Source organism: Netta rufina, assembly GCF_964035555.1.
Source record: "Netta rufina genome assembly, chromosome: 11".
NCBI classification, from domain to species: domain Eukaryota; kingdom Metazoa; phylum Chordata; class Aves; order Anseriformes; family Anatidae; genus Netta; species Netta rufina.
Window position 1 is genome coordinate 10141861 of NC_140134.1, and position 20575 is coordinate 10162435.

Here is a 20575-nt window from a genome sequence, read left to right on the forward strand (position 1 = left end):
CGCACAGCCGCTGAGACGCTCAGGCCACGGGCGCTGGCTGATGGCTGAGGTGCGGGGAAATGGGGCAGCAGAGGGGGAACACGGCCAAGCTGAGCCCCTACAGGACCGGCTGCACCGTTAGGCTGAGTGCTGAGGCTGTGACGGGTGCTGGGACAGGAGCAGGGACCCCAAGGGAGGACCGCAGGGAGCAGGCAGGTGGGAGGCAGCTCGCTGCAACTTGCTCGTAAAGAGCACAATCTGTTGAGCTGCAGCAAGTTGGTGCCTCGCTCAAGCTGCTTTCTCAGCAAGAATCAGCATCTCCCAGTCCTTCCAGTTCTGCCTCATACCCAGCTTAGGGCTCCAGCAGCTGGAGGGGCTGGGACAGGCTCAGACAGACCTCACGCCGCCTCCTGCAGCCTCCCCCCGGGCCGAGGCTGAGCTTCCCCTGCACGCAGCACCACTTTCAGCTCAGGGCTGGGGGGCAGGAGGCGCTCAGCAATCGGAGCAGGCGAGGAGGCAGCACTCACCTGGCTGCCGGGGAGCTGGGGATGAGGCACTCGCAGCTCCTGCTCGCCTCTTCCAAGAGCCTCCCGCATCAAAGTCCTTCCCCCTCCATCAGCAGCCCCGCAGGGGCCAGGCAGAGCCTCTCTAAATGCGCCTGGCTGCCGAACATTTCTATTCTAGGCAGGGACAGGCAAGATGAGGGAAGCGCAGCACACGCATCAGTCGGGTGCGAACGACATCAGTGCCAAGTTCTCTGCTATGTAGCCGTTTCAGGCAGAGAACGCGTCTGATGTGGTGCTCCAAGCCAAGTAACATGATTCGCGAAAGAAATAGAAATCCTCTTTATGCAAAACCTCCAGGCAATTCTCAGCTATCTGGGAACACGGGGGAAAGCAGGAACAGCCCATAGAATGGAAAGAAGCTGCTTTATACAAAGCCTTGGTCAAAGAGATCAAATCATAATAGCAAGGGAAGATAAAGGAATAAAGTGGGGACACCAACTGCCCCGAGCTGTTCCCAGTCTGTGCTGAGAACTGACAGGGCACAGCCTAGCAAACAAGCCAGCCCCGGTCCCAAAGCAACTCCTGCATGGGTCTGGGGGGTTCAGGACACTCAGCTCCAGCACCGCCGCGACAGCTGCGATACAGCTAATCCCCAGCTCGCCTCGGGAGGATTCGGGGCCGACAGCAGGGCTCATCGCACAGCGGGAAGGGGCGGGAGGCTGCCGGGCATATGCCACCCATTTCAGCAAAGCAAAGGGTGAGGGCACCAGGGATGGGAACCAGTTCATCTGTTCTCGTCCACGTGAAGTCACGGCCATCCTCTGGAGCGGTTTCCCGAGGCAGGTGGTGAGAGCCGTGCCCAGGAAGGGTGTATCAAGGCAGGAAAGCCGCCCGACCTTACGATAGCCATCAGCTCTTATCGCCTGCACGTTGAAAAACAAAGCCAGTCCCTCCCTCTTGGGAGGTTTAATCCTCTAGCCGGGATTACATCTATCAGTCGATAAGCTGTCCTGGAGAGAACGATCCAGCATGGCTGGGTGATAGCTGACACTATCAGCAAACAATGACAGCACTTGGAAATTAGAGCCACGCAGGTGGCCGGAAGGTAATGGATCGTTTTCTGCTTTCAGCCTCCCTCTTGCCATATTGCAGCATTTGGGGCAGGCCAGTTCCCATTTCCATGCCTTATTAACCTTGATGGTACAAGCAGAGCCAAGCCAGGTCTGCCTCTGGCTCCAGCATCTCAGTTCCCATTAGCTAATTACAGGCAAGATCGTTTGATTGCCTTTGCAGTGCAGGTCCTGGGCGCCTCGAACGGGGCACCAGGGATTAGAAGCCACTTTGGAAACACCAGCTGCAGCCCCGCAGAGTAACCCGGGGTGTCAGAAACAACGCACCTCTCCCAGGCAGCACCTGCCTCAACCCTCTGCTGGTCACGTTCCTGCTGTCACCTGCTGGTGGCCGTGAACTCCTGCACCACAGCGCCATGCAGGACTGTCCCAGCCACCACCAGAGAGCTGAGAACAGAGGTTTGTGCCGAAAAGGAGATGCGATGCTCCTTTGGGGCACTTCTCTGAGAGCACCCGTAGCACAGTTTTTACAGGCCTAACTCGCAGGAGGAGGGCCGGCAGGTAAGCCTCACGCCCAGCACAACGTTCTCTTAGGAACTAAGGGACAGAGGAGGCGTTTTGCTCTGTAAGGGGAGTGCCCTCTGCCGACACAGCCGCCCTACAACAGGCAGATCCATTCTGCAGCCAGGCTGCAACAAGCACACCCCGCCGGGATGGATGACAACCCAAAACACGAGGCAGGTGAATACAGTCCCTTTAATGCAGTCAGACACAGGGGAACCACTAGGACAGAACGAGACGAGACTGAGGCACGCCAGGCGGGCAGGGATCAAACAGCAGGCAGAGGGGGGGTGTCGCTAGACCAGAGCATCCCCCAGCACACGAGAGCTGCCCCTGCGTGCTGAGCAGAGCTCTGAGGTCTCGTCTCTGGTGGGCAGAACGGGGAGAAGGGGGAGACCAGAGGGAGGCTACCAGTGGAGCTGAAGGAAGTGGCCTCGGTGCTCTCAGCCAGGGTCGCACAGCCCACCTGTGAGGACAGGAGCCGAGCCCCAGCAGCTCCCAGCTGAGCTGTGGGGCCGAGTCCCAGGGTGAGGAACATCACGGTGCCACACACCAGTCCTGCCCAAAGCTAGGGAGCCCCGCCAGCAAAGATGAGCTCCAGGGCAGCCTGGATGTCCCCTCCCGTGGCCTGCAGGGCGCGGAGGCTCAGCTCATCATCGTGTATGCCCATGTCTCGCAGCTGCTGCAGCTGGGGTTGCCACTGGCTCTACAGACAGGAAACAAAAGAAGCCAAGGGTAGGTGCAAGAGGCCAAGCAGTAACATGACAGCCTTCCCCACAGCCCCCTCTGCCACGCCGGATTCTCCCACCTCTCTGACTCAGAAGTACAATGCTAAGCATGCAAACAGGTCTTGAAAGTTCTTAGTTTTGCTGAGCACACCCCAAATCCCCCAGCCCATCCCTCCCATCCCACCCAGCCCTTTAACATCGCTCTGCTGCGCCTCCTCCAAGCTCTTCTCCCCTTCCAGCTCGCTGTCCTGCCACAGAAGGCAGCTGGAAGAACCACCTCCACCCCGCAGCACCCAACGCCACGTGGAGCTTTCGCGGGTCCCCAGAAGAAGAGGCTGAGCCACTGACCTGCAGGCTGGGCTGCCCCGAGGCCTGCAGGGCGTGCTGCAAGGCCTGGCTGAAGAGGTCGTTGGTGATGGGTGTCCCCGACTGGACGCTGGATGACATCGGGGAGGTCCCAGAGGAGTGACCCTAGGAGGAGATGAGGTGTGCAGGGGTCAGGGGGGCGCTCCCCCAGCCCATCTGGAGGAGACCCCAGACTGAGAAGGCTCCCGGAGCTGAGCAGGGCTCGCTCTCAGCCAGGAGCTAGCTCTGCAGTGCAGGACACCCCCAGCTGCTGTACCTGGGTGCCAGGGGTAGGCGTGTGGGAGCTGCTCTCCGGGGTGCTGGCCAGTGCCAGCGCGGTCGCCAGCTCGCTCTGGGTGATGGGCCGGGGCCCTGCAGCCCCCGAGTAGCCAAGGGAAGCCGGGCGGGAGCCAGAGGTGCTGCTGGACGGCGTCGATCTCGTGCTCTGCAAGGAGAGAAAAGCACCTCTGGTGTCAGTGCCCATGTCCCACTAAGGTCCATAGCTCGTGTGCTTATTCCCAGGGATCTCTTCTCTACTGTATTCAAAATTCAAACGTGGAACTTGTTAAAAGAAGCACACATGGTGATCAGCTGTGTTTTTTTCCAAACCTAACTATTCTAAAGCTGCTGAACTGGCTGTAAGCCTTTTAATATTTCATCCATCAGCTTAAAAACAAAAGACATTTATCTTATTTATCTTCACAACACCCCCGTGAGGCAGAGGATCTCGTGCTGTTCTGGAGATAAGAGAGAAAGTCCTTAAGAGCTACCTGTTAAACCCATAAAGCAAGCCCAAAACAGCTGCCCCACCTGACCTGGCCTGCCAATTACCTGGTGAAAGTCATCTTCGTCATCAGAGAGACCTTCAAACAGAAAGCCACCTGCAAGAGAAGGAAGTATCACCAGATGCAGAGAACTAGGTGCTGGCAGGAACTGGGCACCGGATGAGAATCCCACAGAGGCCTTGGCCACACGACCAGGCTCAGCCCCAGCTAAGGCACGGGTTAAGCCCCTAATTTGTGCAAAACAGAGCCCACAGCACCCTGCTACCCACAGAGATTACACGTGTGTGGCCAGGAGAGGCTCTGAGGTTGCCCTGGCTGAGATCAGCCTCTGTCGACACAACCCAGCAAACCACAACACACACTCCTCCTCACTCAGGAGCCCAAACTTCTTTTGCCTCCAGCCCGGGGAAGGCTCTGCGTCAGCCCCAGCAGGGATTTCCCTGCAGATGAGGCCCGCAGGCTGCACGCACCTGGCATGTCGCGGTAGGAGCCGGAGGACATGCCTCGGGAGGACGTCTCCGGGGCGGGGAGCGGGGTGCTGCCCGCCACCGAGTGCAGCACCAGCACGATGGCGTTCACCAGGGCAGGGTGAGCTGGGATTAGCCTGGAGGGAGGGGGGGAAAATAAATCACGTGCATGAGGGGGCTGAGAAAGCAGCAGCTTGATACGAGCAAAGAAATTAATAAAGCCAACACCACTTCAGATGCTGACTGTGGCTGCCCAGCAGCAAAATGCTCCCCATTTGGGTGGGAAAAGTACTAAACAGGAGCACAACAAAGGCACGGCGCAGTCACTGCGCCAGCTTACGTGTCCAGCATGTTGGGGTCTGCAAACACTGAGAAGAGATCCTTGTCCTGCAGCACTCCTGGGAGGGACCAGGAGACGTGACCAGTACGAGACAGGATACAAATCCACAGGAGCCGGTTAAATCATGGGAAGAAAACAAATGAATTGTTTTTCAGGAAGCGAGTGAGTCACAAAAAAACACAGTAAGCACTCTATTATTGTTCTCTGAAACCTTTTGTGCCTTCCTAGAGAGAGGCTGAATCACAGCCACACCCCCGGGATGGGGCTTCCCCAGCAGGATCAACCCTGGCACCCAGCTGGCTGTGAGAAGTTGCGACCCCATCCCATACGTCAGGAATTAAACAATCTTTAATAGTTTATTTTAGTGCTTAAATTAAAGTGTTTGTTTTATACTGAAGCCATCTTTATCTGGCTTCCTTCAGACCCTCTGGGTGACGTCTGGACTCACCCAAAGCAACCGGGTCACTGCTGAGGCCAGGAGTAGCCACAATGATCTGATCCAGCGACTCCTTGTTCCCCAGCATTTTGAAGACCTGCCAGAGAAATCAGAAGGGATCAGCAGCAGCACGCAACAAGGCCCCACTCAGAGCCTTTCTTCAGCGAGGAAGACAGACAAAAGGCAGCCAGACAAATTGTGCAGCCTCGCTCACCGCATCTCTGTAGGCAGCGCTGCTGTGCAGGGCAGTGTGAAGCACCCGGAACTCCCGAACTGCTGCCACCTTATCCACGGGCTCTGAGAGAGGAAAGACAGCACTCCCAGCTCCCAGGCATGCAAAAACATAGATATGTACCTTCCTACTTGCACAGGAGGAAGCGTATTAAGGTAACGGCCCTAAATTAACACAATTTATTCTACAATTAGGCACACGCGAACCTGGTTTTCCCCTCAACCTAGAGTAACGAGACATTTCATTCCTGATTCTCTGGCAACACCCTAAAACCAAGCACACCCACGTAAGGCAGGGATGTTTGCTCGCCCCGTGACATGATTCATTCCCTAACCCTACCCCACTTGCTGCTGTGAGAGGTGGAAAACCCTGCACCAGCCTCCCAGAAGCAAATCCCCAAGAGGAGCTGGGCTGTTCCTCACACACCGCCTCCTCCTCACCTGGTTTCTGGTCGGGCTCGGGCCAGGACTTGCGCAGCACGTGAACAGTGGAGCCTGACTGGATGCCATAAAAATCAAGCGTCTGGTCATCCCTCAGCTTACGGCCACAGTAGATCAGATCTAGAGGAAGAGAAAAACACGTCAAGACAAGACAAACACCCACAACATGCTCACAAAGGGCTCAGAGCCCTTAAGAACCAAGAACTGTGTGGGGACATTGCCCTGCCCACGGGGATAACACCCTGCCCGCTGAGCTGCTTCATCATGACAGGAAAAACGAGAGGAAATCCGAGCTGATATTCACAGATACATCTTCACTGCCTCCTTTAGAAGGGCTGAGCTCTCTCCTGCAGACACGCTGGTCAGTAAACTATGCCAAAAGTCTCCTTAACAAGCACACCGACCCCACAATGCGCTCAGACAGCTGCAGCAGAGCCTCTGGACCCCCCCTGGAGAACCACACCACCTGCCCGCTCACACAAACCCCCCCGACGGGTACCGATGAGCTCGGGGTCGGGCACGGACTCCTGCAGCCGGCCGGTGATGAGCTGCTTGAGGCAGGAGATGCTGCAGCCGCCCAGCGGGCACTCGCCCAGCTCCGTCTCGGGCAGGCGCAGGATGGATTTGGGGGCCAGCGGCTGGTCCGCCAGCTTCACGGCGATGTGCCACTCGGGCAGCGCCATGCCGGGGGACAGCAACCGCGGGGCGAGGCCGCCGAAAGCCTCCGGAACCGATCCGGAGCTCCCGGGGGGGTTCTGGGGGGGGTCCCGGGGGGTCCCGGCCGAGCGCGGCCCCGGAGCTCCCCTCACACGCCGCCGCCGCTTCTCTTCCGGCAACACAGCGCCGGAAACGGAAATACCGCTCCCGCCCCGCCGCGGGGGAGCCCTGGGAAGTGTAGTCCGCTAAGGGAGGCTCCGCTGATTGGTCAGCTTTGGGGGGAGGTGGAAGGGAGAGCCAATGGGAGGCCGGCTGGGGGTTTAAAAGCGGGAAGGAGGGCTGACAGAAGTCTCTTGCCGCCCGGGTCGCGGGGGGAGGAGGTGGCCCCGCGGCGCCTCCCGGCGGGGGGGAATTGCACTGCAACGGGGGGCTGCATGGAAACGGGGGGCTGGCAGCAGGGCCTGAGGCACGGCAGGAGCAGCCCCTCGCTCCCAGCAAGGCTCGGCAGGAGGGCAGCTGTCCTGGGGGCTGGGAGCCCGTGGGGAGGCATCCCCGCTGCTCCCCTCCCCATGTGTGCAGGCTGCCTCTGTGTCAGCAGCAGTGAATTGAATGTTCCTGTCCTTCCCCCGGCTCTTCTTGCTGAGGAGTTTCTGTAGGGCAGCTCAACCCTCCCACAGCAAAAGGAGCTGAGTTCCCCAGGCTCAGGGAGCTTCAGGAGCATCTGCTGCTCCATCTCCTCACGGGATCCCAAAAAAGGAGAAGCTGCTCCTCTGCCCCCAAAACCTGTGCCAGCCTGCTCGCTTTTCTGACAGGAAGGGCTGTTTATGTTCTAAAAAAAGCCAAGTTACCATGAAAGTCCAGAAAGGCTGCAAGAGCCACATACCAGGCAAGTTTTCCTTCCTAACAGTTCTTTAAATGGCTCGTGGCTCAGACAGCAACACGGCACGCTCTGCACAGCGGCGCTCCCAGTTCTGCTTTCGGAGTTGCAAACACGCAGGGTTCAGCCCGAGTGCAAAGCCTGGCCTTACCCAGCACCTGGAGCAAGGAGACCCAGCCCCTCCCTAAAGAAGGCAAGAAATACCACCGCGTAGTTTTAAGACTAATGTTTTATTTGTTTTCCTACAAATAAGTCAGTTGTGACAAACCTAAAGGTGGACAAACCTAAAGGTGACGAGCCTACTTTAGTGTCATCCTATTAGTGTTACACAGGAAACATGAACAACCCTCCCTCTACCTTCAGAGCCTCAGCACAGCTACCAGGAGGAGCCGCCAGCCCCTGAACCTCAGCCTGAGGGGTCGCCGCGCTTCCTCTGCTAAAAACAAAACCAAACCTCTAGTCACAAACTGGCCGAACCATGGCAGGGCCGTTAAAACGCTTACTGCTCGTTGCTACTCGGTACCTCACCGGATTAGAACACCAACAGTCAAACAAGAGTGGTCCGAAGCGAAGGGAGACCTGCAGCACCTCCTCCTCACAGGGGGTGTGGGGGCACCCCGGGTGGCTGCCAGCAGCCCCTCTAGAAGCACTTGCGGTGGACGATGGAGGGGCCGGACTCATCGTACTCCTGCTTGCTGATCCACATCTGCTGGAAGGTGGAGAGGGAGGCCAGGATGGAGCCGCCGATCCAGACGGAGTACTTGCGCTCCGGCGGGGCGATGATCTTGATCTTCATGGTGCTGGGCGCCAGGGCCGTGATCTCCTTCTGCATCCTGTCGGCGATGCCCGGGTACATGGTGGTGCCGCCCGACAGCACGGTGTTGGCGTACAGGTCCTTGCGGATGTCCACGTCGCACTTCATGATGGAGTTGAAGGTGGTCTCGTGGATGCCGCAGGACTCCATGCCCAGGAAGGAGGGCTGGAAGATGGCCTCGGGGCAGCGGAACCGCTCGTTGCCGATGGTGATCACCTGCCCGTCGGGCAGCTCGTAGCTCTTCTCCAGCGAGGAGGACGAGGCGGCCGTGGCCATCTCCTGCTCGAAGTCCAGGGCGACGTAGCACAGCTTCTCCTTGATGTCCCGCACGATCTCCCTCTCGGCCGTGGTGGTGAAGCTGTAGCCGCGCTCCGTCAGGATCTTCATCAGGTAGTCCGTGAGGTCGCGGCCGGCCAGGTCGAGGCGCAGGATGGCGTGGGGCAGCGCGTAGCCCTCGTAGATGGGCACGGTGTGGGTGACGCCGTCGCCGGAGTCCATCACGATGCCGGTGGTGCGGCCGGAGGCGTAGAGCGACAGCACGGCCTGGATGGCCACGTACATGGCCGGGGTGTTGAAGGTCTCAAACATGATCTGGGTCATCTTCTCCCGGTTGGCTTTAGGGTTGAGGGGCGCCTCGGTGAGCAGCACCGGGTGCTCCTCGGGGGCCACGCGCAGCTCGTTGTAGAAGGTGTGGTGCCAGATCTTCTCCATGTCGTCCCAGTTGGTGACGATGCCGTGCTCGATGGGGTACTTCAGGGTGAGGATGCCCCTCTTGCTCTGCGCCTCGTCGCCCACGTAGCTGTCCTTCTGCCCCATGCCCACCATCACGCCCTGGTGCCGGGGGCGCCCCACGATGGAGGGGAACACAGCCCGGGGAGCGTCATCCCCCGCGAAACCCGCCTTGCACATGCCTGAGCCATTGTCCACCACAAGGGCAGCGATCTCCTCGTCTGCCATGCTGAATGCACCTGGGGGACAAGGAGGGGGGGGGTCACAGAGCACCTCTGCAAGGGCCCTGCCCTTGTGTGATGAAGGACCAGAGGGGTCAGGGCACTGGAAATGGTCAGGGAGTGAGAAGGGGCATTGAGGAGACTCCAAGACGGGTCCTGGGGGTGCCAGAAAGGCAGCAGGGTGACCTAACCCCACACGCACAGCACGCACACCCTGAGGAGCCAGACCACCCACAACATCCACCCCCCCCCGCAAAAAAAATCTCCCCAGGGAGGCCCTCTTCTGCCCCAGTCCCCCCAAAAACCTTAGGGACATCCCCGTTTCCCTTACCAAAAAGGGGCCTCAAGGACACCCCTCAAAAAAAAAAAAAAAAAAGAAAAACAAGGAAAATTTCTCTCCCCATCCCCACTCCAGGCCTCCTGAGGGCCACCCTCCTCCCCCCAAAGAAAACCCTCAGGGCACCCCATCTCCCTCCACCCCAAAACCCCCTTAATAACACCCCCTCTCTCCCCCCACCCCAAAAAGACCCCCAGAACACCCCCCTACCCTCCCAAAACCCCCAGGGGGCACAAACCCTCCCCCCAAAAAGGCCCCTCCGGGCTGCCCCCCTCACCCTACCCCCCAAAAACCCTCTCGGGGCTGCCTTTTTCCTCCCCACATCCCCCAGAACCCTCCAGGGCCGCCCCCTGCCCCCTATTTCCCCAGGACCCCCCGGTTCCCCCCATGCCACCGCCCCCTCATCCCCACCTGCGCCGCCGCCGCCTCGCCTCCGACTGCCGGGCCCTGCCCCGCTCCCCTCCTTTTATCCCCCCGGAACCGGAACCCGCTCCATCCTCGCCGTCCCATTGGCCGAACCGCCTTTCCCTCACCATCCCTCCCGCCCCTTCCGGGCTCCGCCGTTGCCGGGGCCGCACCCGGAAGCTCCCGCCTCGCTTCCGGGGCCGGGCACCGCCCCCCCTCCCCCGCGGCCCCGTTTCCGGTGGGGCTGAGGCGGGGCGGGCCCGGGGCCGGGGGGGCGGTGGCGGCGGCGGGCGGGGCCCGGGCGGCAGCGCGAGGGGGGCCGCAGGCGGCACGGCCGGGCCGAGGCACAGGTAACGGAGCCCGGGGAGCCCGGGGGGGAGGCTGGGGGCCGCGGGGAGGCAGCGCCGGGGGGCGGGGGAGGCGCCGGGACCGGGGTTGGGGGAGCCCCGGGGGAGGGTTTGAGGCCCCCCCCCGGTGGGCTCGGGGCTGGGCCCGCGGGGTCTGGGGGCTGTTGGAGCTTTGTTCGGCGTTGGGACGCGCCGGGGAGGTTGAATTGGTGGAAATTCACCCCAAATTTGGAACCCGGGGGGGTCACCGGGACGGTGCCAGGCCCTGAACCGGGTGGTGAAGCCCGCAGCGGGCTCGCTGCCCCGCCAGCCCCCTCGCCGTCGCCCTCCCCCCCGCTATCGCGACATGTCGTGAGGCTGCGACGCCTCCGTGTTCGGAGCTCGCCTCCTCGGGGGGCTCTCGGGGGTCCCCCAAAACCCGGCGTGGCCCCGCAGGGAGCTCACCGTGAGCTGCCCAAGGCGATCGGGCCGCTGATCGCCCCATTTCCCCCTTTATTTCCCCATTTCCCCCTTTATTTCCCCCTTTATTGCCCCATTTCCCCCTTTATTGCCGCATTTCCCTCCCTATTCCCTCACACGAGCTTCCGAGACCCCTCAGTTCCCCTCGAGGCCACCCTGGAGCCGCCTCCCCCGGGGTGCTGGCTTTCGGAGGGTCCCTGTGGGTTCAGCCTGCTGGGGGCCGCCCGGCTCTGACCCGGCCCCGCTTGGGGCGGGAGGCGGCCGGGAGGTGCCTCGGCTTGCCGGAGGTTCGCCCGCCCTTTGTTTCCCCCAGGAGGCAGGATTTTGTTCCGGGGGGCAGCGGGGAGACCTGGTTCAGCGGCTCCTTGCGTTGCAAAGCTCGGCGGGGCCCTCCCTGCCAGCAGGACGCGGGGTCCGGCAGAGGCTGATGGCGAGCAGAAGTGCAGCCATCGGAGCTCTGTGTTTTTTCTGGGGGGTTTTGCCCCAAAAGAAGCCTGGTGCTTGCTCAGAATGGGGTTTCCAGGGTGTTTTCCCCAAGAAAATCGAAGGGGGGAGCGGAGGCAGGAGCTGCCCCGTGCCCTGCTGGGGGTTTTGGGCTGCCTTTCCTCACCTTGGGGAAAAAAAACAACAGCTAAAAATAGTGTTTGGTGCTGGAAGCGCAAAGAAAGGGGTGAAACAACGAAAGCATTAAACACCCGGGAGAGGAGCGGCCCGCCGTAAAGCCTTGCACGTTTCTTAATAGAAATATGGTGAGATCAGGGCCCGGCCGTCTCCTTTTAAGGCAGTGTTTTCAGAAGGAGCGAGCCCCAAACGCTAAAGCCAGTATTTCAGGAGCGATTGCTGAGCAGGCACGGGAGGATTGCGGGGGAAAACGAGCGGCTGGGCCGGCGGACAAAGGCATTTCAGCTGCTGTCCTGTCCGCAGGGCACACGAAGCCGAGGTTCTAGTAAATGTGTTCGGCTCGCAGATACAATTAAACGGGCCGAAAATTGAATGCAAGTTTGAGCCCGGGGCTGTTAAACACGGAGCTGATTGTTTCACGGTCTCCTGCACAGGAAAGAGTATTGGCTTTGCACTCTATTTATCCTCTTCCTGGGGAAAAGATGAAAGCGGTTTATATTCATACGGACAAATATTTGCCTCTCTTTCAGATTCCGCCCGTCTCCCAAGGCCGGGGCTCGAACCCTGCCCGCTGCAGCCCCGGCGCCCCCCTCTCTTCCCAGCCATGCTCCGGGCGGGATGAAGCTGGAAGCCGTGGTCGAGCAGCTGCAGAAGCAGCAGCAGAAGCAGCAAAGCCCTCTGCAGATGGATTCCAGGGAGCGGCAGCAGAGGCAGCTGCGGGAGGCCCAGCTGCTCTACACGCAGCAGCTGGCGGTGCAGCAGGCAGTGCTGGCAGCCACGGCCGGCCGGCCTTCGGGCGGCTCCAGCGGGGGTTCCCTGGGCAGAGGCCCGGCCGGCGCCGGGGCCGCGCGGGCTTTCGACGAGAGCAGCATGAATTCGGAGCCGGAAGAGGAGGAGGAGGAGGACGAGGAAGAGGAGGAAGACGAGGAGGAGGAGGAAGGCGGGTTGGAAGGCGGAGATCTGGAGGACGGCGCCGATGTGACTGGGAAGGAGCCGTGCTCCGCTCTGAAATATTTCCACGCTCCCAAAGCCGCCCAGCACAACCAAAGAGTGGCCTCGACCTCCAACCCTCCTCCGGCCGCGGGGCACCCGCGGGGACAGCAGGGCAGAGAAGAACAGGGTAAAGACACTGCCAAGCAGCCCTACTCCGGCTCCCCGGCCGCGCGCTGGAGGTTGGACGAGCAGCTCAAGCAGGTGAGTGCTGCCCTCGGTCCCTCCTCCCTCCCGGGGCCGTGTCTGCAGCCCGGCTGCTGCGGGAAGGGGGCAGGAGCAGAGCTGTGCTTCCCCACTGCACTCCTCCCGGTTTTTCTCTGAGACCTGCAGCTCAGCTCGCTTTGCAGGTGCAGGTTTCATAGCTCAGTGCCAGAGGATCGGTGATTCTTTCTGCTATAAGCAGGTGTTTCGGGCAGTACAGCGCTTGTGGGCTGTGTTGGTGCAGAGCTGGCCTGCACAGCCTTTTGGGGACGTTTTCAGCATCTGTACCTGTTCAGAAATGGGGCTGAGGGGCTGCGTGGCTTCAATTAAAAGAACAAAATGAAGAGTGGGCTTTAGCTGTCCTCTCCTACAGGCGTTAGCCCGAGTGTGAGCGGGGTTAGGTTTTCAGATCGTTTTTTGTCTGAGCTCAGAAGCCTTGTACGGACAAAACCAGATCTGTTTTCTTTCCCTCCTCCCCTCTTGCAAACACGATGGGGTAAAAAGGCCCGAGCTGCGCAGTGGCGGCTGATAAACGGTGAAAAGTCTGCTGCTGGTCGCACACACGGGATTATTTGCTTTACACTTTCATGGGCAGTGGTTTGAGGGGGAACTGTTAAACCTCCACAAACCTTACTACTTCTCCCAGCCCGCTCAGAGCCCGCTGCAGGCTCCTGCCCTGTGGTTTCTCCGTGCTGGCTTCTCCAGAAGAGCTGCCCCAAACGAGGTGTTAACTTGTGCTGTTGTAGGGAAACGAAGGGTGGCTGTGTCAGTTGGGGCACAATCACTACAGAAACTCCTTCAGGATTTGCTGGAACGTAACGGCTGACAAAAACTTCCTCTTTTGGGCTGGGGAATGCTGGGCAGGACTCTGGTTTCAGGGGCTCAGCCTCAAAAATACGCCGAGGCTTCGGCTATTTGTGCTCCTAGCGTGGCGGGTGCCACCAGGGATGGCATCGTGCTTAGTGGCAGTTCTTGCCTATCTCGTGAGAGTCTGTGAGTCGCAACAAATTGGCTCGGGAGGGCAGCTCCAAGCGTGTTGTGGCAGGCACAGCGTGGCAGAGCAGCGCTGTCCGAGCTGTTTTCCACCTGATGTGCCATGAACTGGCGCTGAGGCAGCTGCTTCGGCCCAGGTCGTGGCATTTCTGCAGCCATCGAGTGTTTGGGTGGTGGCTGCAGCCTAAACTACTCTGACTTCAGGCCAGTGTGGTGGGGAAGGAGAGGTGCACAAAGCTCTGGGAAGCAAAACTTAATCCTTGCCATGTCAAATGGATCCGTTTCAGTACAACAGGTAAAGAAAGGAGCTGGTGAAACTTGTGGATGTCAAAGTCCTGGAGGAGCACCAGCCCCGCCGCAGCAGCTCCAGGAGTGGGAAAGGGTGGGAGAGGATGGCAGGAAGCGGGCAGGCTCTCGTGCTGCCCCAAGGTCGATCTGTTCCTGGCCCTGAAGGTGGAGTGCTGGGCTGGAGGGGCGCCTGCTGTGCCCCAAGGTGTCCCCGTGCCAGTCCCGCAGGTGAGCGGGGCTGTTGGGGTGCTGCGGCGCGCTCCAAAGGCCCCATCGAGGCTCATATTCATGCTGCAGGTGAGGTATATTCACCTTGAGGAGGGTAAATATTGCAGCTCAGCTTGTTTGCGTTCGCCAGCGCAGCCTGCATACCAGGGAGTAAAAATTTAACTGCGGGACCGGAGCCGGGGAGCTGCGAGGAGGTGGGAATACCCAGCCAGGGGGGCAGTTTGCTGCTGGGACTGCAGAGGGGGGACCAAAACATGCCTGTGGCTGCAATCTGCCCCCGTAAAATCCTGTGCTCCGAGCTGCAGCATGCTGCCCAGCTTCAGGTGTTCCATTTGAGGTGTGTACCTCAGAGGTACCCGGCTTTTCCTTTTGTTTTCCTGTGAAACGGTTGATTTGGGGCAGGAAAATCTGGGTGAGATGCAGAAGGGGCTGCGTTCTGCGGCTGATTTCCCAAACGGTTCCTCCCCTTGTGTTTTTAAGCTGCCGTTGAGGCTGGAGGCGAATAACCTGCGAGTTTATGCTGCTCCCAGCTAGGTCTGCCCGGGGAGTATTTGTGGTATGCGTAATGGCTGCTGCTCGCAGAGGGGAGAAAGTCACTCCTGTTCCTTCCTTGAGCGTGACTCGTTCCCCCAAAAGCGATGTCCTCGCAGAGGAGCACATCTTGAATGCGTCAGGCTGCGGCTGCCCGGGAGGCACGCGGCGTGGAGGTGGCAGGAAGGTGGAGGGAGGCTCCCGGGGAGGCGAAGCCCGGCTCCATTCACTGCCGGCCAGCCAAGTAAATAATTGTACGACAAGCCGGCAGACAAAAGAGCTGGCTCAGCTTCTGACCCAGGGGCGGTGGGAATCCCGGCAGCACAAAACACCGAGGGAGGGAGTGGACTTGCTCGGCGGGCCGAAAGCCGAGCAGGGGGTGTGCTCAGCTCGGCCCACAACCCCTGCCCGAATCCAGCGCCGCTCCCACGTCCCTCCTCGCAAGGGCGCTGGGGCCGCCCGCCTCTCCCCGAAGAAAAAGCAGCTTTGAATTCCCCCAGGTGAAAACTGGCAGCTGGCGGGCTGTGGGTTCTCGTCCTGCGGTCCCTCACACAGCTTGGCAGTGGTTTAGGTTACCAGGGAGAGGCAGGAGGGGCAGCACACCGGCTCCTGTCTCTTTGCTGCCTGCCCAAACTCCTTTTTCCCACCCGGGCTGGTGCAGCACGAGCGGTTTTGTGAGGCTGCTCTTCCAGCAGGCAGTTAGTTCATGCATTCCTTTGCGGAATGTAGAAACAAAGGCAGGGTTTTGAGGCACCAGCTGATATCTCGTGCCCTCCTAAACCCAGCAAGGTAAAGTCTCAGCAAAGCACGCATCTGATTTCAGCCTAGCTCCTGCGCTGTTTTTTTCTAGGCTTGTCTCACGTTAGAGCCTCCAAAATCACCAGTCACTCCTGAAAATCCTGACCTAAACTTTTACAGAGGTCACGCTGTTGATTAAGAGAAGTCAGCTTAAAATAATTACTTGGCTTTTGCTCTAGGCACGAGTGGCTGAGATTCCATAACCTGAAGTATGTGCCTCGAGTGCCGCGCGTATCCAGGTATTGCTCGGGAGACACTCATTAATCCGCGGGGGGTGAAGGTCCCAGGAACAAAAAAGCTGCATCTCGGGCAGCTCGTTTCTTGTCTCCTGCTTATTTCAGAGATCCAGGGCCCAGTTCAAGGGCTGATTCAATTTGAATTGCCGTGGGTCACCGTTCTTTAACGTTGTAGTGGAAGGAGGGTTCCCCATTGCCAGGTGACGGCCGACATTTGGTTTCTCGTGTATTAACAGCTTTGTTCTGCAGGAGCAGGTTGTGGGTTTGAGGTGGCCGATGGCTGCTTCACCTTAATTTGTGGTGTAGGTTTGTTTTGGCAAAGTCTTTGCCCCTGGGATAGCCTGCTTCTGCTGTAGCAACTGAACTGGGGTTTGTATGGATCTGCAGCTTGAACAGCAGCATCAGTGGCTGGGGCTTGGCTTAGAAAAGACATCAAAATAACCAAAGAACACAGGGGAGAGGAGAACCAAGAAACCATTGTGGTAATGACCACAAGAGCCAGGTTTCCAGCCCTGGGTGTGCGTGGTTGCACGCTCCCAGGGACTGAAGATGTCCCTGGCTTTCAGTGCTGCAGTGCAGAACCCGCGGTTTGTGCTCGAAAGGAAAAGGGACCTGCGGGCAGAAAGCAACAGGGATTGTTTCTGTCTGTAGGCAGCCTTGAAAAGAAGTCTCACGTGCCCGTCTGCCTTCTTCCTGGCTGGAAGTCCTGCAGTTAGCTGCTGCTGATGCCACCCAAAAGGGAGAGGCTGGCAGGGGTACAGAGTTGCCTAAATCAGCAGGTGGGGGCATCCCGAACCCGCTCTGCTGCTGCCTGCCTGGGACATGGCTTGAATCGGGGCATTCCCCCAGATCCTCGTCTCATGGGACAAGTGCACAGGATTCATCGGGGCTACGCTGCAGAGCAGCAGCTGGGCTGTATCTGGCAGCAGAGCCACGGGGTAAGGAGCTCATTTATATCCTGGGGAAGATGCGGCTCATTTTTGGGTTCATTCAGGCACTATATTTATCCTCGGGAACAGTCGCAGCTTGTCTTCGTGGTGCCAATTTGTCGATATTTAGCTGACAGCGGAGATGGTAGGTGGCAAGAGCTCCAACGTGTTGCATTCTTCTGCTTCTGCTTTCTCACTTCAGGGTGGATCTGAGGACCTCTCGGGTGGCGGTGAGAATTTCTCTTCCCATAGCCATGTTAACGCCGAACGCGCCTCCTTGTCACTTGGGCTGTGGTTAACTCGGAGTGTTTGTGAATAGGAGCCCTTCACAAAGAGTCCGACTTTTCCTTTTGGGTGAGGAAATAGATTCCTGTTTTGCAAGTAATTGTGTCGGGGCTGCAGTCGCTAGGTTGAGGGAGCACAAAAGAAACTTTATAAAAACGGGTAATTAATCTGTTAACTCGGGTCCTTTCTTCCCTTTCCTTTCCCATCCTCCCCGCCATTCCTGACATCACTAAAATGTTTTCAGCAACCAGCTTTGAAGCTGGAGATCCTGAATTGAGCTCTGTTATTAGGCGGAGTGGGAAGGGTTTATTCCAATTCCAGCAGGGCTTTACCAGGCGGGCTGTGTCCGCAGTAATTATAACTCGGTGCTCCACGCTTGAGAACTTGCAGCTCAGGGCAGTAGTCCTGATCTTATCAGCGTTTTGTACTACAACAGTTTGCTTTATAATAGCATCTGTTTCACTTCCTAAGGCTTAACTCTACCCACAAAAGGAATTTCTGTGGATTCCCTGATAATCCTGAAATTGCTGCCCCTGTACCTTTTCATTGACTCGCTGCTTTCGGTTAACCCAGGGGGTGAGGGAGGGGCTCGCTTCTCCACCACCACACTTTGCCAGGTCTCTACGTGGAGATTTCGGCAGCTTTCTGGCCTGAAATCCACATCAAGGCTGCAGGTCTGCAGTGGAGGGGCGCAGACTGATTTCTGAGTTTCAAGCCAGGAGGACTTCTTTTCTTTTTCCTGCTCAGCAGGTTAGGGTTTACCTTTGGAATGGTTTTGTAGTCTGGTGAAACCTTGGTAGACCACACCAGCTGAGCCGTTTTGCTCTGTCCCTTAGTATTTCCTTCAGATTTTGTCCCTTAATATTTTGCTTTTACAGAGCATGGTGTCTTGTTGCAGCATCTGAGGGAGGGATGTCCTGCAGGCAGGGGTTCAGGCTGCTTGTTTGTAAGGTTTTTGTCCTCAAAAGGGTGAACTGGACGAAGCAGGAGAGTGTTTGGCACTCTCCTCCCTGCCTGCTGGGTAACTCCTGCATTGGAGGAAGGGGTTAACTCTGCCTTTCAAACACGGGATTGGAAACCAAAATTGCTCTGGACATCTGAGCTTCCCTCTAATAAGATATTCCAGGTGGTTGGGGAGTAATCCTAAAATAGCCGCAGATATAATTGCTGCTGAAGGCAGGGCCGCAGCCTCGCGGGGAGCGCTCCGGTGGCCCCCGAGGTACGCCTGGGCACGAGCTGCTCCGTGCCCGAGCAGCACCCGGCTGCTCCTCCTTGCCTTTTTTCTGCAAGGAACTCGGGGTAAACCCATTCCCGTGGTGACTGGGAGCAGTGGGAACGGCTGTTTGTCAAGCACCACAAATTCCCTCGACGCCGGGCGGTGGAGGGAGAGGCAGGGCTCTCCCCAGAGAGCGAGCTGCCTCTCCGCGCGGTGTTTTTTCCTTCCTGCTCCTGCTGCCTGCCTTATACAAAGGTCTTTTAATGACTTGTGAGGATATATTGATTTCTCAGGTTCCTGCTGCTCGTGCAGAAGGCTTCTCAGCACAGGGCAACTTTGTTTTTCTAGGAGGAACGGAGAGGAAGTTTGATACCCACGCTTCCTCCGGGCTCTGTCGCTGTGCAAAATGCATTTTGTGCTCCGAGTGCAGCACCCGCGGCACCTTCAGGGGGCTCTTCGTGGGTTGCCCTGCTCCAGTTGTGCTCAGGTCTCTGTTCCAACCACTGCCACTGCCAGGAACCATTTCCAGCCTGTAATAAAAGTAGCGGGAGGACTGAAGATGCTCATCCTCAGCTGCTGATGCCACCTGCAGTCCCTCACCTCGGATCACTCCATGTCACGCCAGGTGACAGCCAATTTTCTGGACATATGGCAAACCACGGCCAGCTTTAAGCTCCTTTTCACTAGCTAGGGTGGGGGGAGAACTACATCTGTGCTCCCAAACACCTCCCGATGGAGGTACGTATGTTCTGCTTACTTTGTGCATCGACCCTTCACCTTGTGCCTTATTCTAACCACCTTTTCTTCAAAGAAAACAACAAAATAGCTCCTGAAGAGGCTCTAATCCCATGTGCCGAAATTTTATCAAGTTCAAACCCGCTGGCAGTGGAGAATTGTCTTCTCGAAGCTCCCTTCTCTTCTCTCGTCCTCAAATGTAGTGGAATAAGCTCTCAGCATGACCTGAGTTCCCGATGAAAACAACTGTTTGGCTTCTGGAGCACCCTCTTTAGGCTCTAACACCGTGAGCAGGGTTGCCCTGGGGATTTATAGCCAAGCACAAACTTGGGAAGAAGGCAGCTCAACCCTCTGAAAGCCATTTTGTCTTGGGTTGGGTAAATTCAGGGATATAAAATAACTGCTGCCCTCTGAAGAGCTTGTTTCCTGCTCTGACTCTTTGCCCAGGTTTGTTGATCTGAGTTAAGTCAGTGGGGTTTTAGGAGCAGCTGGATGTTACCATAATTGGCAAAGAAAAAAAACAAAACACCCATGTTTTTAATCTCTGCTAGCAAAGGACACCCCCGTGAATCCTCCTGCGAACAAAACCGGCCTTCAGATCTCTTCCTAGCGAGGGCTGGGAATTGATCTGCTGTAATAAACAGCTGACATAACAGAAGTGGCAATAATCCCCCATTAAATATCTCTCAGTTGATGGGACTCGCCGGATAATTGACTTTCCAGCAGGAATTACTGGCTCAAACTAAATCAGCAGGCATTAGGGCGGCTCACTGCAGTGGTTTTAAAGGGGGAAATGTGGCTTTGGCTGGCCTTGACAAGAGCTATTCATCTTTCTAATTCAATGGACGTGTCACAACCAGATGACTCGGAGGTTTCGGGTATTGGACCACCTCTCTTAATTCACCCGCATTTTCGTGCCGGGGCCTCTCGCTTGCTTCAGCTCTGTCCTGCCTGCTGCGTGTTTGTGGGGGCAGAGGGTGGGCTGAGGCGCTGTGCCAGGTGGAGGTGGCTGCGCTCCATCCTCGCGGGGCTCTGGAGCACATCCTGTGTAAAGTTTGTGGTTTAAAGATGCTCGGGCAGCTGGCAGGGTCGGTCTGCTGCTCTCAGTCCTGCCACGCAGCCAGGGGCTGCCTCTGCTGGTTTCCAGCCCTGGTGCTGGTTGCGGGATGATGCTGAGTTACCAAGCACAGCGAGCCTAACCAGAGGAAGCCTTTTAATGCCTAAGAAGAATGAATCTTTATCCAGCAGAGCTGGGTTTCCTTTTCTCTGTGGAACAGCCGGATTCGGCAGCTTGCAGGAGTGGAGATGCTGGGGCGGAGAGGAGTGTTCCCTTGGAGCATCTCCCTCTTTCTCTTTGGCATACTCGGGTTTTGGCTTTGCAGGCAAGCCAGGGGAGGGCAGAAGGGCATTTCCAGGTGAGCAGGGAGCAGGTCCTTCGTCTGGACAAGGACAGAGGAGAGCTCTGTGTGAGCAGGGGACGGCTGGGTAGCACCCCCACCTTCCAGCGGGGGCTTTTAGCACGTACGCTGGTCAAAGCTCTTTCTAGTTTCTTTGGTCTAAGCCATTCCCTGCCTTTGCGCGGTGTTGTGCCCATGAATGTGTGTCTGCAAGCTTTCTGGAGTTGTCCCTAAAGCCTTTCCCTGGCACCTCTTTCAGCCTCTCGTTCCTCTCTCCCCCTAGAACGGCAGCGTGACCTGGAGCGATGAAGGTGACGGCTGCCGAGGAAGAGAAATTTCACGAGACTTTGCCAAGGTCAGTGCGGTCACAGGGATTGGGGGGAGGGACT

General features: G+C 58.0%; 3 protein-coding genes across 3 annotated transcripts in view; 1 reads left to right on the plus strand and 2 right to left on the minus strand.

Annotated features, from left to right (window-relative positions):
* Positions 1–2292: 2292 nt before the first annotated feature.
* On the minus strand, positions 2293–6717 carry UBL7 (ubiquitin like 7). Its single transcript, XM_084293393.1, has 10 exons — positions 6389–6717; positions 5890–6009; positions 5432–5514; positions 5230–5314; positions 4782–4839; positions 4445–4578; positions 4021–4070; positions 3467–3634; positions 3193–3315; positions 2293–2822 (listed from the first exon to the last, which is right to left on the minus strand). The coding sequence occupies exons 1-10, from the start codon at positions 6570–6572 to the stop codon at positions 2685–2687; spliced, it is 1143 nt and encodes a 380-aa protein (XP_084149519.1). The 5' UTR covers positions 6573–6717; the 3' UTR covers positions 2293–2684.
* A 917-nt stretch (positions 6718–7634) lies between these two features.
* Positions 7635–10008, minus strand: LOC311213329 (actin, cytoplasmic type 5). The gene is made up of 2 exons (XM_084293234.1): positions 9936–10008; positions 7635–9205 (listed from the first exon to the last, which is right to left on the minus strand). Exon 2 carries the CDS (start codon positions 9192–9194, stop codon positions 8064–8066), a length of 1131 nt encoding a protein of 376 aa, XP_084149360.1. The 5' UTR covers positions 9195–9205; positions 9936–10008; the 3' UTR covers positions 7635–8063.
* A 181-nt stretch (positions 10009–10189) lies between these two features.
* Positions 10190–20575, plus strand: part of ARID3B (AT-rich interaction domain 3B) — a 30362-nt gene continuing 19976 nt past the window's right edge. The window contains exons 1-3 of the mRNA XM_084293137.1: positions 10190–10279; positions 11887–12550; positions 20470–20541. Of these exons, the coding sequence (XP_084149263.1) occupies positions 11975–12550; positions 20470–20541 (648 nt within the window). The 5' untranslated portion in view covers positions 10190–10279; positions 11887–11974. The remainder of the gene's footprint in view (positions 10280–11886; positions 12551–20469; positions 20542–20575) is intronic.

Coding starts and splice junctions, on each gene's coding strand:
- LOC311213329 (XM_084293234.1), bottom strand. CDS start 9,194: ATGGCAGACGAGGAGATCGCTGCCCTTGTGGTGGACAATGGCTCAGGC.
- UBL7 (XM_084293393.1), bottom strand. CDS start 6,572: ATGGCGCTGCCCGAGTGGCACATCGCCGTGAAGCTGGCGGACCAGCCG. Junction 3,635..4,020: donor ACGAAGATGACTTTCACCAG/GTAATTGGCAGG, acceptor CTCTCCTTGCAG/AGCACGAGATCGACGCCGTC. Junction 2,823..3,192: donor CGGGGCAGCCCAGCCTGCAG/GTCAGTGGCTCA, acceptor TCCTGTCTGTAG/AGCCAGTGGCAACCCCAGCT.